The sequence below is a fragment of the Mauremys reevesii genome, linkage group 8 (genome assembly GCF_016161935.1).
Source record: "Mauremys reevesii isolate NIE-2019 linkage group 8, ASM1616193v1, whole genome shotgun sequence".
NCBI classification, from domain to species: Eukaryota; Metazoa; Chordata; order Testudines; family Geoemydidae; genus Mauremys; species Mauremys reevesii.
The window spans coordinates 89,855,641-89,868,583 of record NC_052630.1 but is presented as its reverse complement, the minus strand read 5'-3'; the positions used below and the strand labels follow the sequence as shown (position 1 = coordinate 89,868,583).

Sequence of the window (12,943 nt, the reverse complement as noted above, 5' to 3'; positions counted from 1 at the left end):
CTATTAGAAGTACAGCTTTAGACATGAACAAAGTGACAACCTGTGATATATTGACACAAATTCTAAGTCTTATTGTGGCATGAAGGGATGGGTCACAACAGTGGTGTTGACTGTATAGTTTTTAATTCATAGATGAAAATGTAAATATTTTGTCACTTTAAAATCTGTAACTATTTATGCCAACACAGAGATATACAATAGAACTGGGGAAAAATAAGTTTCTTGGAAATTCACAGAATTTAAACAAGACTAGTTTTTCAGGAATAGAATTCTGTTAAACCCAAGTCTGAGTTCAAGTGGAAACCTGTTCTAACATACACTAGAGTTGAAATACATCAAGCAACAATTGGCAAGCTAAAGCTGAACTACAAAAAAAAACCCACAAAAAACAAACGAGTCCCTTAAGCACATCTTCAACCATCTTTTATGAAGGTTGCTACGCTGCACCTGAATAAGGATGTAATGACTCAATTAGGAATAAAGAGGCTTCAACCTCAGCCCAATGTTCCAAAGATCCAAACTGCAATTACAAGCAAGAAGGAATTTCAAACAAACAGAAAGGGTAGAAATGCCAAATATAAGACAGAGGCAAGAAAGCAGTCCCCTATTTCCCCCCACCACACACACACACCCCCACCCACCCTCCTCTCTATTGCTGGGAGTATGGACATCAGTGGGGCAAGGATCTGCTATGCCAGTCTCTAGCCCTCCCGTTTTTCCATTCCATGAAAACTAAAAGATAAGCCATAAAAGCCAATCCACGCAGAAACGAATGGTCTCCATAATAGACTAGCCTAATTCAAAGGTAAAATAAACAAAACACTATCATTGTAAATCACCAACCTGATTGGGTGTGTGGATCACGTCAAACTCTTTCACCAACTGGAAGGAAACACACAAAGTCAACACAAAATAGCTGCAAGATCTGAAAGCCTTCAAGAATGCCATCACAAAGACAGTCAAAGAAATTAGATGTCATGCTGGAGTATCAAGTTAGAACAAGAAATACCTGGATTTTGGGAGTGCTTCTAAGGAAAGAAAACCCAATTCAACTGCATTTGTAGACTCATTTCCTAACTACTAAATCTAAACATCCAAGATGAGCTAATGCAGAAGAGAAAAGAAAACCAGATTTCTGTGAGTGGTGCAAGTGAGCAAGGTATTTTGAATAAGGAGTGACTACAAGCTGGCCTACATTTGAAAAATTGCACCAGTGCTGCAACTAAATAAATTTAAAGGTGCAAACCTCTAGCACAGATGTACTTAAATTGGTTAAATGACCAACTTAACTTGCTCATACTGTATCTATAGTAGGGATGATCTGCTTTAGGGTGACACTGGTACAGTTCTTCTAATGCAGATAAGCCCTAGGTGCTTTCGCTTTCTAGTGAGAGAATTGTTGCCGAAACCAGGAAAATAGAAACTACTAAAGCAGTAATGTCGGAAGTCAACCAAGGACAAGAAAAGGTAGAGGGAATAAGTAGTATTTCAGGTGAAAACAAGACGACCTGGTTTCTACAGTCTGCTAACTTTGCATACTTTTCTAGAGGAAAATTTACATCTTCTGGAATATGTTTGAGTCAATGGAAAAAATGCAACCATAAACTCTGAGTTGTGTGTCAAGGAAAATATAGACAATTAGAGATGACCAAGCATTCCTAGGCACTGTGTAACCTGTAATGAAACCTGAAAGAATCCCTGTAGAGAGATACTAACATTTTAGGGTCAATTTTGCCAATAATGAAAACATTGCCAAGTTGCATCCTTAAGTTTAGTAGAAAACTAGTTTACTTGAAACTTACAGGGATAAACTGCACAATTAGCATGCAAGTACCTAAAAAGTGCTGATTATGTGTTTCCTAGCTGTGACAGGCTCTTTCTCCGCTCCAACAGGAGGAACAAGGATGGACTACTAGAACAATGATCTCTATTCATGTTAAAAATAATGGCGTCTCTAAAAATGGCAGAGATTTCTGGAGAAGCTTTATGATTTACTAACCCAATTTGCTGGGAAAGACTGTTAAAAAGAAAATAAATTTGTGGATCTAAGCAGATTACTTACCTTGTCAGTTCTGCTGCCACGCCCGGGCCTTCCACCACGCCCCCGGCCACCTCTACCACCTCTGCCACCACGTCCGGGGCGACCAAGGTCTCCAAAATTGATCTCCAGCTGGGACGTAATATCATTTGCTGGTTTACGGAAGTGATGATCCATTACAGAGTCTTCAGCATGAGCCTAAAATTAAAATGAAAGCATCCACCACCACTTACAAAAAAATTCCGATTTAAGGCCCTGCTCTTACAATCACTTATCTATGAGCTTAGCTTTAAGCAAGTACATAAGTATGCTACGTTCAGAGTCTAAGATCAAGAAACTGGCAGTTTCTTCTCCTTGTGAGAAATATATCAACTTTGTTTGAATAATACAGAAATTCCACTAACATACAAGCTAGCATACAGCAAAGGAAACATTTACCCAAAGAACTTTAAATGGAACACACTGGGCTATTCCTAGATCTTTTTTTGTATTCCATTAAAGGAACAAATGCTGATTTAGCTTTTCTGAAAACAGAACTGAAAGAATTTACTTAACATCCATATCTTTCTCACTAAAAACAATAAAAAGGCAATACTGAATCTCATTTTCTATTATTCTCTTTTTCCTCTTCCAGGACTCCTGCTAGTTTTATATTTCAATTGTTATTCAGTGTCAATAACCTTTGCATATTTAACATGACTGCTTTTTAACTTTCTCTATTTGCATATCCCTCTGTACTAGCTAAAGCCAAGTTTTATAGTACTTCACCCACCATACCATTGCCCCAAATGGCCAATGGATTAGATTACACACAATATATTGCAACCATGATGGCAGCTAACATACCATGCTTAAATAAAGAACAAATTGGTATCATGAGCTATAGTGAAAATTACACAAGAGCCCTAACCTTGTGCCGTATTAGTGCGTACTACTAAAAAAATATATCTCTATCTATCTCTGGAGCTAGCTGGCCCCCAAGGTATTCAGCATTTATTGTGTCTAGGAATCCTAAGTTCCAGAACCAAAATGTATATTGGCAAGTCAGTAAGGCTGGGGGTGTTATTAACAAACACATACAAAATACAATTAATCATTAAAAAAAAAAAAAAAAAACCAAAACCAGTGGGAAGTCTAGAAAACTGTATCAACATTACAAAGCCATTTACGTGTGTCTTTTCTGAGCTGGCTTCCTGAAACGTGCTTACTGAAACTGAAAACTTAGTAGCCTACCAGAAGAATGAGTTTTATCAAAAGTTAGCTTATTCAAAAAACAGATTTTATCAGAAGAAAGAACCATAAATAGCAATTGTCAGCATCACTTAACATTAAATAATTTAATTTCAAAGAAACCATAACCCCCCCCTTTTTACTGAAGTTAAAATAAATGTTTGTCGACTTCAGATCAATCATTTCCTACTATGTTTGGGGGGGGGCGGGGGGGTGGAGGGGAATACACATTACGGCTTGAACAACCAGAGGCTGCATACCACATCAGAAAGTGAATCTAGTTTTAGTAAACCGCGGTACACATAAAAGCCCCACTGTGAGGATCATGGAAGGCCTCACTGTGCTAGGCTCTATACAAACATATATGAAGATACTGTCCCTGCTCAAAATAACTTACAATCTAATTTAAGACAAACTAAGAAAAGAGTAAAAAAACAGAAGGGAAATGAGGGAAATAGTAATAAGAACATATGATTATACCGGCACACTTTATGCATGGCTTGGGATACGTCTACGGGTAGTGATCGATCTATCGGGGATCGATGTACTGCGTCTCATCTAAACGTGATACATCGATCCCCGAACGCTTCCCGTCGATTCCGGAACTCCACCAGGGCAAGAGGCGGCCATCGATCTCGTGCCGCGAGGATGCGAAGTAAGTCAATCTAAGTTACATTGACTTCAGCTACACTATTCTCGTAGCTGAAGTTGCATCTCTTTCCACCTCATTTTGAAAGCTGTTCTAAGTATGAACAAACATCAGCAGTTCTCTCTGGCACTATCTCGCCATTATCAGCTGATGATTTCCTGTAGGCATCACAGGTGAAGTGGGTCTTGAGGTGGGTTGTGAAAAATAACTTTATGGACTATCTCAGGGAGGTGGCTTCTGTGTACAAGGCATAGTATGAAAAAAGAGGGACTTATGAAAGAAGCAGACAAGCAGACACTTAGGAAGCAAAGGGTTGTAATTTTGTGGGGAGCAAACATTCTAGTTATGAAACGGTCATACATGATACACAGCAAGGCACCAGGCATGGACAGAAGAGTTATATATCATATATTTATATGCTTTACTGTTATTAATTTCCTTGCATATAAATGTTTCAAAACATACCGTATATACTCGTTCATAAGCTGAATATTTTTGGTAAAAAGCGATGCATCAAAGAGCGGTGATCGGCTTATAAACGGGTCTATACCAAAATTTGATGATTTTAAACTCTATGGAGTCACCGAATTGAATATCTAATACATTGTCCTTTTTTTTTAACCTGGAGTGTCTGCAAGCATGGAGCCCCTCAGCTCCCATTGGCTGGGAATGGCAAACCGCGGACACTGGGAGCTGAGGGGCTCCATGCCTGTGAACGCTCCAGGTAAACAAAACGTCCAGGCCCGCTAGTGGCTTACCCTAACGGGCCAGGAGCCAAAGTTTGCTAACCCCTGAAATATAGGCTTATGAAAGGGGCAGATAGTTTTTGCTATTTTTACATAACCATCCGGCGGGGTGGGGGGTCGGCTTATAAACAAACGGGTTAATGAATAAGTATATACGATAAATATAACTAATTACAGCTATAAAGGATCAGGTACCTCATTTGACTCCAGCGGACTCCCCGGCATTTCTGTCATCCCCTTTGTCTGATGCAAGTTGTGTGTCCACACCAAAGGTATAAAAACAAAAAGAAGAAATAAGACTCCATTACATACAGAAATACCAGGCATTAAGGTTAAGTGAACCCGCTGAATACATACGCCACTGAGTACATGAAACAACAAAAGGCTACACAAGTACCCACAAAGAGAAAAAGGCTGCGTACAATTGCAGATTCATAGAGTGACGTATCTTGATTCAACAGTGGTCAAATTTAAAAAAATACCACAACTGCAAACCCAGTGAGGAAACCAAGATGCAAATCCACATCTCAGGTTCTCAGCCACCACAGTGAGTGGTACAGTACAAGAACCTAAGATGCTGTATTAAAGCATTGCTCATCCGGTAAAAAAAGAATATCTACACATATAGTTTGGATTTGTGTGCAACTGTTCCAACTGTAAGGCTGATATAAGAAATCTTGTGTTTTTCCACAAAGGGTCATAAAAAAAAACAAAAACCAAAAAAAAAACACCCAGAAAAAGTTTACAAAGAGGACTTACAGTTTTCTGAATTTTCAAAGATACCAGGTATTTTCCAACAAACAATTCAAAGCTTTTTCAGGTACCTCCCATCACACTCTCTCTCTCTCTCACTATGAAAATTAGGACAGGCAAGAAAGCTTGGAAGCACAGCAAACACAATCTATATAGCAAACATGTATGATATGGACTGATTTGCCAGCAAGCAAGTCCTTCACCAGTAAAACTATTTAAACCTGAAACCTTAAATCCTTTTTACAATGCCATTTACATTTTGATTTTTCAGCTATGTCAACAGAATTTGTGTATTTGACGAAGTAAAACAAATCTGAAGGGAAACACTGCAGATTTGTTTCATGTCACACAATCCAATTTAATGAGTATTGGATTTGGATCAAGATTCCCAAAATTCAACAGATCTCATCTTAAATCTAACAACAAGAAACACTTTTGAGTGAATTTTACTAGACAATCATCAGTTTTTTACTGTTTCATGGAAAATCTGAGAAGGATAAAACAGCTAGATAAATGCTTGGCTGTAACTCCTTGAAACAGCAAAAAAGAAAATGGAGGTTGGTATGGGGAACAATTCTCTCAACTTTAAGGCAGATGGTGAGCACTGGACACTTAAGTCTTCTATCCTTAGAGACTCAGGGTGGCACTTGCCCACCAATTATCTCAAAACGTATTTGAAGGGTTGAAAATTGTTCCATCATCAAGCCCATTCAATCCCTGATTACTCTATTGAGACTATCAATTGAGGCTCACCATGATCATCTGTATTGTCCACAACAGTCCAGAAGGACCTGGACTGAAACCTCAAACTTATATACAAGCCAAACTACTATTGCATGGCTTTTGATTGCTATCGACCAGAGCAAGGTTTGCACCAGTGGCCTAAATGTGAATTATTCCATATCACATCATCAGATTTCATGGCTGATCAGGTGGTATGAAAGAAGGAGGAACAGAAATAGCAGGAAATATTGATTTCTGAATTCTGTTTGACCACTTTTGGATTACTGTACTCCTTAATCTGTTGGTAGAGAGCTCATGCAACTGCTATTCTGGACTTCTATGTTATGAAAAGCTCCCCTTCCATATTTAGCTAATAAAAATTTATCTCCCTTCTTTGAATCTATGACAAATTAATACGGATGGGGAGAGATGTCTGTTGAGCTGAAATACTGAGTCTTTATATAAATTTTTAAAAATTAAAAACTGCAACTTCAGAAAGCAAGACAGTAACTAATTAAGATAAAAGATATGTTATGTATGTACCTTTGCATGTGCTCAACAGTACTGCCGCAGTATTTTATCCTTATTTTATTCTTAGAGGAGACAATAAAATTTAAGTCTCCCTGGCCAGATACCAAACTGATCTGGTTTAGAGAAAAAGGTTCCAGACTGTCTGCATGACTTCAAGAGCTGCTAAACGTCCAAAACCATACTAGATTGCCTTAACACACAAACATATAGGTAAATAAAAATCAATCATCTAACGGCAATTAGAAAATTCTCTCTCTGCCACTAGCTCTGAAGGAATTATATGGTCTATATGCCATGGAAGTCAGTTTTTCCTAGTATAATCTCATCATTCTCCACTTAGCCTCTCTAATAAGAGCTGGGCCTTATAGAAACAAATTAACCCAGGAAATTTTTTATTTCTGTTACTGTAGCATCTAGGAGTCCTAGTGATGGATCAGACCCTCACTGTGCTGGGTGGTATATAAAACACAGAACAAAAAGACAGTCACTGCCCCCATAAAATACGGACGCCCAATGATGTCAATCCAAAAGTCTTTTCAGAAGAGTGAATTTGTTTATTTCTATACTGCGAGGCAAAATTTAAACAAAAAAATAAAAACCTGTATTTTCTACTGATGCCATATGCATTCAAGTGTTTTTATTGACAAATTTTAAACATTTTTTAGTTTAAGTAAAATGGCAAGTACTGAGTCTATAACAGCACACAGATCTAAGCACGTATATAGCCACAATCACAGTATTATCCAAGTACTGCCTAGTCTCAGAATGTACTCTGAGACAAGAAGCTAGTATTAGTACCCTCATTTTAGAGATGACGAACTGGGGCTAGAGTGCTCATCTATCCATACATGTAGTTTAAATCCTATGAAAATAAACTGGGTATGTGTACTTAACAAGAGTGAGATGTAAAAAGTGGAGGGCATCAATTTATCCAATCAGAAAAACTAAGGAGAGTAATTACAATTTACTGGCTTAGTGGGAGTCGGTGCAAACTACGGAACAAAGTTCTAGATCCTTGGCTTGTCACAGACCACGTCACTCATCCTTTTTTGAAGCTAATATTTAAAACAAAGACCAACTAAAAAGCCCCCCGAACGACTGTTTGCAAAGCTGTTTTAAACCACTGGCTAGTCCGCATTAGAAAATGATGCAGTTTAAAGTTTCAGGAGAGGAAGCAAATTCAAAGGAATTTGCATCCGTGAAGCTTCTAACACCAGTGTGCGAGGTCCAATAATCTGTTAGATATTGTGGGGACTGGATACTGTGATTCTTCACAACACAGGATTATCCTGCTTCTGATTCATAAAATAGTTAATAGAATGAACATTACAGAAAAATAGCAAGTATTCCGTGGTTTCTTTAATTTAATATTCTTTACTGGCACTCTAGGTAGCACTGCAAAACATCAGGATACCAACATTATAAAATCAGATGTTACATTACATTTTAAGATGTTTCAGACAAGGCTTATGTTCAGACACGTTTGTACAGGGCCTACTACAATGAGCTCGTATCCTGATTGAGACCTTTGGGCATGACAGTAACAATAAAAAAAATTACTGAACGTATTATTTGATACTTGATCAAATGCCTTTCAAAGTTTAATCTATAATTTGTTTAAATGGACTTACATGTTGATACGGTAAGGTTTTACTTTAAATGCTCAAAAAGAACTTCCTCATGAACCTATCAAAACTGCAGTACCTCTCCAGAATTTTAATACATTACTTTTCTAGTTAAAAATATAATACCCACTAAGCTAAAAAGAGACAGCCCAGTACCTGAAACTGACTGCACTAAACATTGTTTTATTTATGCTGCTTAAAAATTTTAGTAGCTGCTTTTAAATAGCAATTTTATTGCCATAATCTTCACGTCAAGAAGTAAAATCTGCAAGTCAAACAGTAAATATATTTTAACAGCATGAGATCTAGGCACTTTGGAATACCATTAAGTTTTACTTTACCTCCTCACTCTTTGACTTATGGAGAACAAATCCTTTTTTCCATTGCCCATCAGCACCCTCATTTGGTTTACGGATGTTGAATTCAACTTTTGCACGATCCTTATTCTGAATAGCTTTCCATTCATCCAGGGTCATTTCTTTTGGGCCTTCTTCCTTAACCTCTTCCACCTCATTCTCTCTGAATGAAATTCATTTTTATTATGATTACTTAATTTCTATTCATTAATATTTTAAACAACTATGCATAGCAAATCCAAAAACAGTGCATCAGTATCAGAATATAGGGGAATTCATTATGTCAAAGATTTTGTAGTAGTTATTAAGATACAGAGTAGAAAACCTTCAGAACACTGCCTTACAGAAAGGGTATGTTGCTTTTCAAAAGTAAGATGGGATGTCCACCCTAACCAACAATAAAAACTCAGCAACAGCAGAGCAATGTGCCTCTGAACAACAAAATGGGAGTATAGCACAGTAAACAGTTTCAAGTAAGGCCCAATGTATTCCTATACCCATTAATTCTATTTTTCACAGCAAATGAGATTTTCACCTTTTGCCCTGGAATCAGTTTTTCAGATGTCCCTTAGCAGATAATGAAAAGAAGACTGGGATGGCAAGCAAATTAAGTGAGGGATACTATCATATGCTGTTCTCACTCTTAGCAATTTTGTTTCTTCATTCATAAGAACATAAGAACGGCCGTACCGGGTCAGACCAAAGGTCCATCTAGCCCAGTATCTGTCTACCGACAGTGGCCAATGCCAGGTGCCCCAGAGGGAGTGAACCTAACAGGCAATGATCAAGTGATCTCTCTCCCGCCATCCATCTCCATCCTCTGACGAACAGAGGCTAGGGACACCATACTTACCCATCCTAGCTAATAGCCATTTATGGACTTAGCCACCATGAATTTTTCCAGTTCCCTTTTAAACATTGTTATAGTCCTAGCCTTCACAACCTCCTCAGGTAAGGAGTTCCACAAGCTGACTGTGCGCTGCGTGAAGAAGAACTTCCTTTTATTTGTTTTAAACCTGCTGCCTATTAATTTCATTTGGTGACCCCTAGTGCTTGTATTATGGGAATAAGTAAATAACTTTTCCTTATCCACTTTCTCAACATCACTCATGATTTTATATACCTCTATCATATCCCCGCTTAGTCTCCTTTTCCAAGCTGAAGAGTCCTACCCTCTTTAATCTTTCCTCATATGGGACTCTCCAAACCCCTAATCATTTTAGTTGCCCTTTTCTGAACCTTTTCTAGTGCTAAAATATCTTTTTTGAGGTGAGGAGACCACATCTGTACACAGTATTCGAGATGTGGGCGTACCATGGATTTATATAAGGGCAATAATATATTCTCAGTCTTATTCTCTATCCCCTTTTTAATGATTCCTAACATCCTGTTTGCTTTTTTGACCGCCTCTGCACACTGCGTGGACATCTTCAGAGAACTATCCACGATGACGCCAAGATCTTTTTCCTGACTCGTTATAGCTAAATTAGCCCCCATCATATTGTATGTATAGTTGGGGTTATTTTTTCCAATGTGCATTACTTTACATTTATCCACATTAAATTTCATTTGCCATTTTGTTGCCCAATCACTTAATTTTGTGAGATCTTTTTGAAGTTCTTCACAATCTGCTTTGGTCTTAACTATCTTGAGTAGTTTAGTATCATCTGCAAACTTTGCCACCTCACTGTTTACCCCTTTCTCCAGATCATTTATGAATAAATTGAATAGGATTGGTCCTAGGACTGATTTCTAATCTTAAAATGCACAAAATGGTTTATACCTCCACCAGATCACAGTTATAGTCTCACCTGCCTTGAAACAATAATTGTAAACAACTTAAGATCTGATTCCTACGTTTTGCAGTTTCACTCACTAAGTATCTCTGATCTCTTCCAAAAACCAAAAAAACAAAACACAACCACCCTATTTTGTAACTTAGATAAATACTCGGTCATTGTTTTCAGTAACAGATTGTGCTCTAACTACCCATACTGAGAACACAAATGCTGTACCTATTTCACCTAGTATGTTTATATGGGGCAAATGATACCACTAACATTCAGTATTTACATATCATTGGACTTCTTGGGAGAACGGTGTACACAGGCATATGTAAGATACTATAAAAGCATCAACTAAATGAGAAAGTTTCTTGTTATTTAGCAACCTTAATTTTTGGTGTGATAATGGAAAGGAGGTTTTTTTTATGTTAAACAAAAACTCAGACTTAGCACTCAGCTGAAACGGTTCAGCTGTTTCAAAGAACAAGCAGCAAAGAGTCCTGTGGCACCTTATAGACTAACAGACATTTTAGAGCATGAGCTTTCGTGGGTGAATACCCACTTCGTCGGATGCAAGTAGTGGAAATTTCCAGGGGGAGGTATATAGAAAGAACAAGGTTATGGAAAAATATGTTTGGCCATGTTAAAAAATTGTTTTCAGCTACTCTGCTGAGAAGCTCTACTATTCCATGCTTTGGAGGAAGGATCTGAAATTTGGCAAGGAGGATCACCCAGGTTTCAGGAATGTGCCTTTTGCCATCTCTGTGAAAATTTGCCCAATGTGGAAAGATATAAGCCTCCAAAAAATCTCAGTTTTTGCACATGTTCAGCAAAGACTTCTTTACAGTTTGGCAGCTAAATTCTCCAAACATTCTGTATGCACTCAGCATGCTCCATTTCCTCAGCACAGCTCCTGAGATCAGACTGCATGTGCCATCCCCAAAGAGCAACTAAGCATGCTGCCTCTAGGGGCACTGGAACTAAAAACAGGAATGTCTGCCTTGCACCCTCAATACCACCCCCTCCTGGTGCCCACACAGCATGGATGGAAAAGGAAGAAGCTCAAATGCAGGACAAGGAAGAGAAGGGAAGTGATGCTGGACAAATAGGAAAAAAGCATGGGGAAGATGACTAGAGGCAACAAAAAAACAGGTACTTGTTGTGGCACCTTAAGAAAACAAATTTTTATTGTAGCAGCTGCTCATGAAGCTAAAGCCTCGGCAACAAGGAGTAGCGGGGAAGGGGACAGGAGCAGAAGTGGCAGGTAGACGCTTGGGGGGGATCAAGGGCAAAAGGGTCTGTAGCCACTAAAGCACACTCTCTTAGAGGCTTGGGGGGGATCAAGGGCAAAAGGGTCTGTAGCCACTAAAGCACACTCTCTTAGGGCATGCTTACATCAACGTAACTATGTAAGCAACTTAACTATGTAACACACGACAGCGTACCTCCTGCCACCGTAACTTGCCTGCTACACCAACCTAGTAAAGCCACCTCAACAAGAGGCGTACAGCTTAGGCTGATGTAGTTTGGGTGATGCAGCATCTGTACACTGTCTGCCGCAGGGAGTGGGGAGCTGAGAGCCTGGCAGTTGCTGGCCTCCAGCTGGGAGCTCCATGGGGAGTTGAGATCCTGGGTAGCAGCCAAGCTTCCGGCTTGGAACTTGGCACCAAGCCGAGAGCCCAGGCTCTCGGCCCCCCACACTGGCCCTCTTCAGTCAGTGCAAGCACTCCCAATGAGGAGGCACACCACACACAGAAGGACAGCAGCATGGACATGAAAAACTGCAGTAATTACTGCAGTGCTGTAAGTTGACTTAACTTTGTAGCGTAGACGTGCCTTTAGAGAACCTAGAATTGATTTAATTATTCCCGAGTGAACTTTCTGTTACTCTCTAGTAAATAGCTGTGAAACCCACTAGCAAAGTGTCTCCCCATCTTACACAACCGTCTTCCATTATCACAGTTACTCTATTAGCTCAAGCAGTAGAGGACTACTGTGAATTTAAAGATCCCAACCTGCTGATGACCCATGGGCAGGGTTGTCAATATAGTTCCACATGATTTTTTTCTTTCAAGTTTTAAGCTTAAAAAAAAAAACACACTTGGGAAACTGCATCCAGAAATCACGTTAAAAGAACATTAACGTCACAAAGTCAAGCACTCAGAAGTTAGGAAATTCCAAAATTAAGTTTGCTTGTACAGCATTAGCCCCTTTTGTGCATATGCATTATGATACTGTCTTTAATTACATGACGACATATTTTTCCCCTTATAACCCAGCCTCATTCAACACAAGATGGACAGCACTCACTGATAAGGAAGCTATTCAATATTTTTTATCTTTATTTTTTAATCAAACCCTGTGCTGAAAACAGTATCATTAATTTCTTCTGGGCCCTTTCTATAGTGCTTATGATAATATATTGCTTTACAAACATGAATAATTTTATCTTCACAACACTCATGAAGTGAGGTAGCATTATATCCATTGAGACAGAGAGATTAAAGC

At 38.7% G+C, this 12,943-nt stretch overlaps 1 protein-coding gene across 2 annotated transcripts in view; it reads right to left on the bottom strand.

Moving 5' to 3' along the window:
* Positions 1 to 12,943, bottom strand: part of SERBP1 (SERPINE1 mRNA binding protein 1) — a 34,606-nt gene that overhangs the window by 9,244 nt on the left and 12,419 nt on the right. For both annotated transcript variants that reach the window (XM_039485005.1, XM_039485004.1), the window contains exons 6-9: positions 8,637 to 8,814; positions 4,859 to 4,906; positions 2,063 to 2,236; positions 844 to 882 (exon numbers count right to left, since the gene is read on the bottom strand). In XM_039485005.1, coding sequence (XP_039340939.1) covers positions 844 to 882; positions 2,063 to 2,236; positions 4,859 to 4,906; positions 8,637 to 8,814 — 439 coding nt within the window. The remainder of the gene's footprint in view (positions 1 to 843; positions 883 to 2,062; positions 2,237 to 4,858; positions 4,907 to 8,636; positions 8,815 to 12,943) is intronic.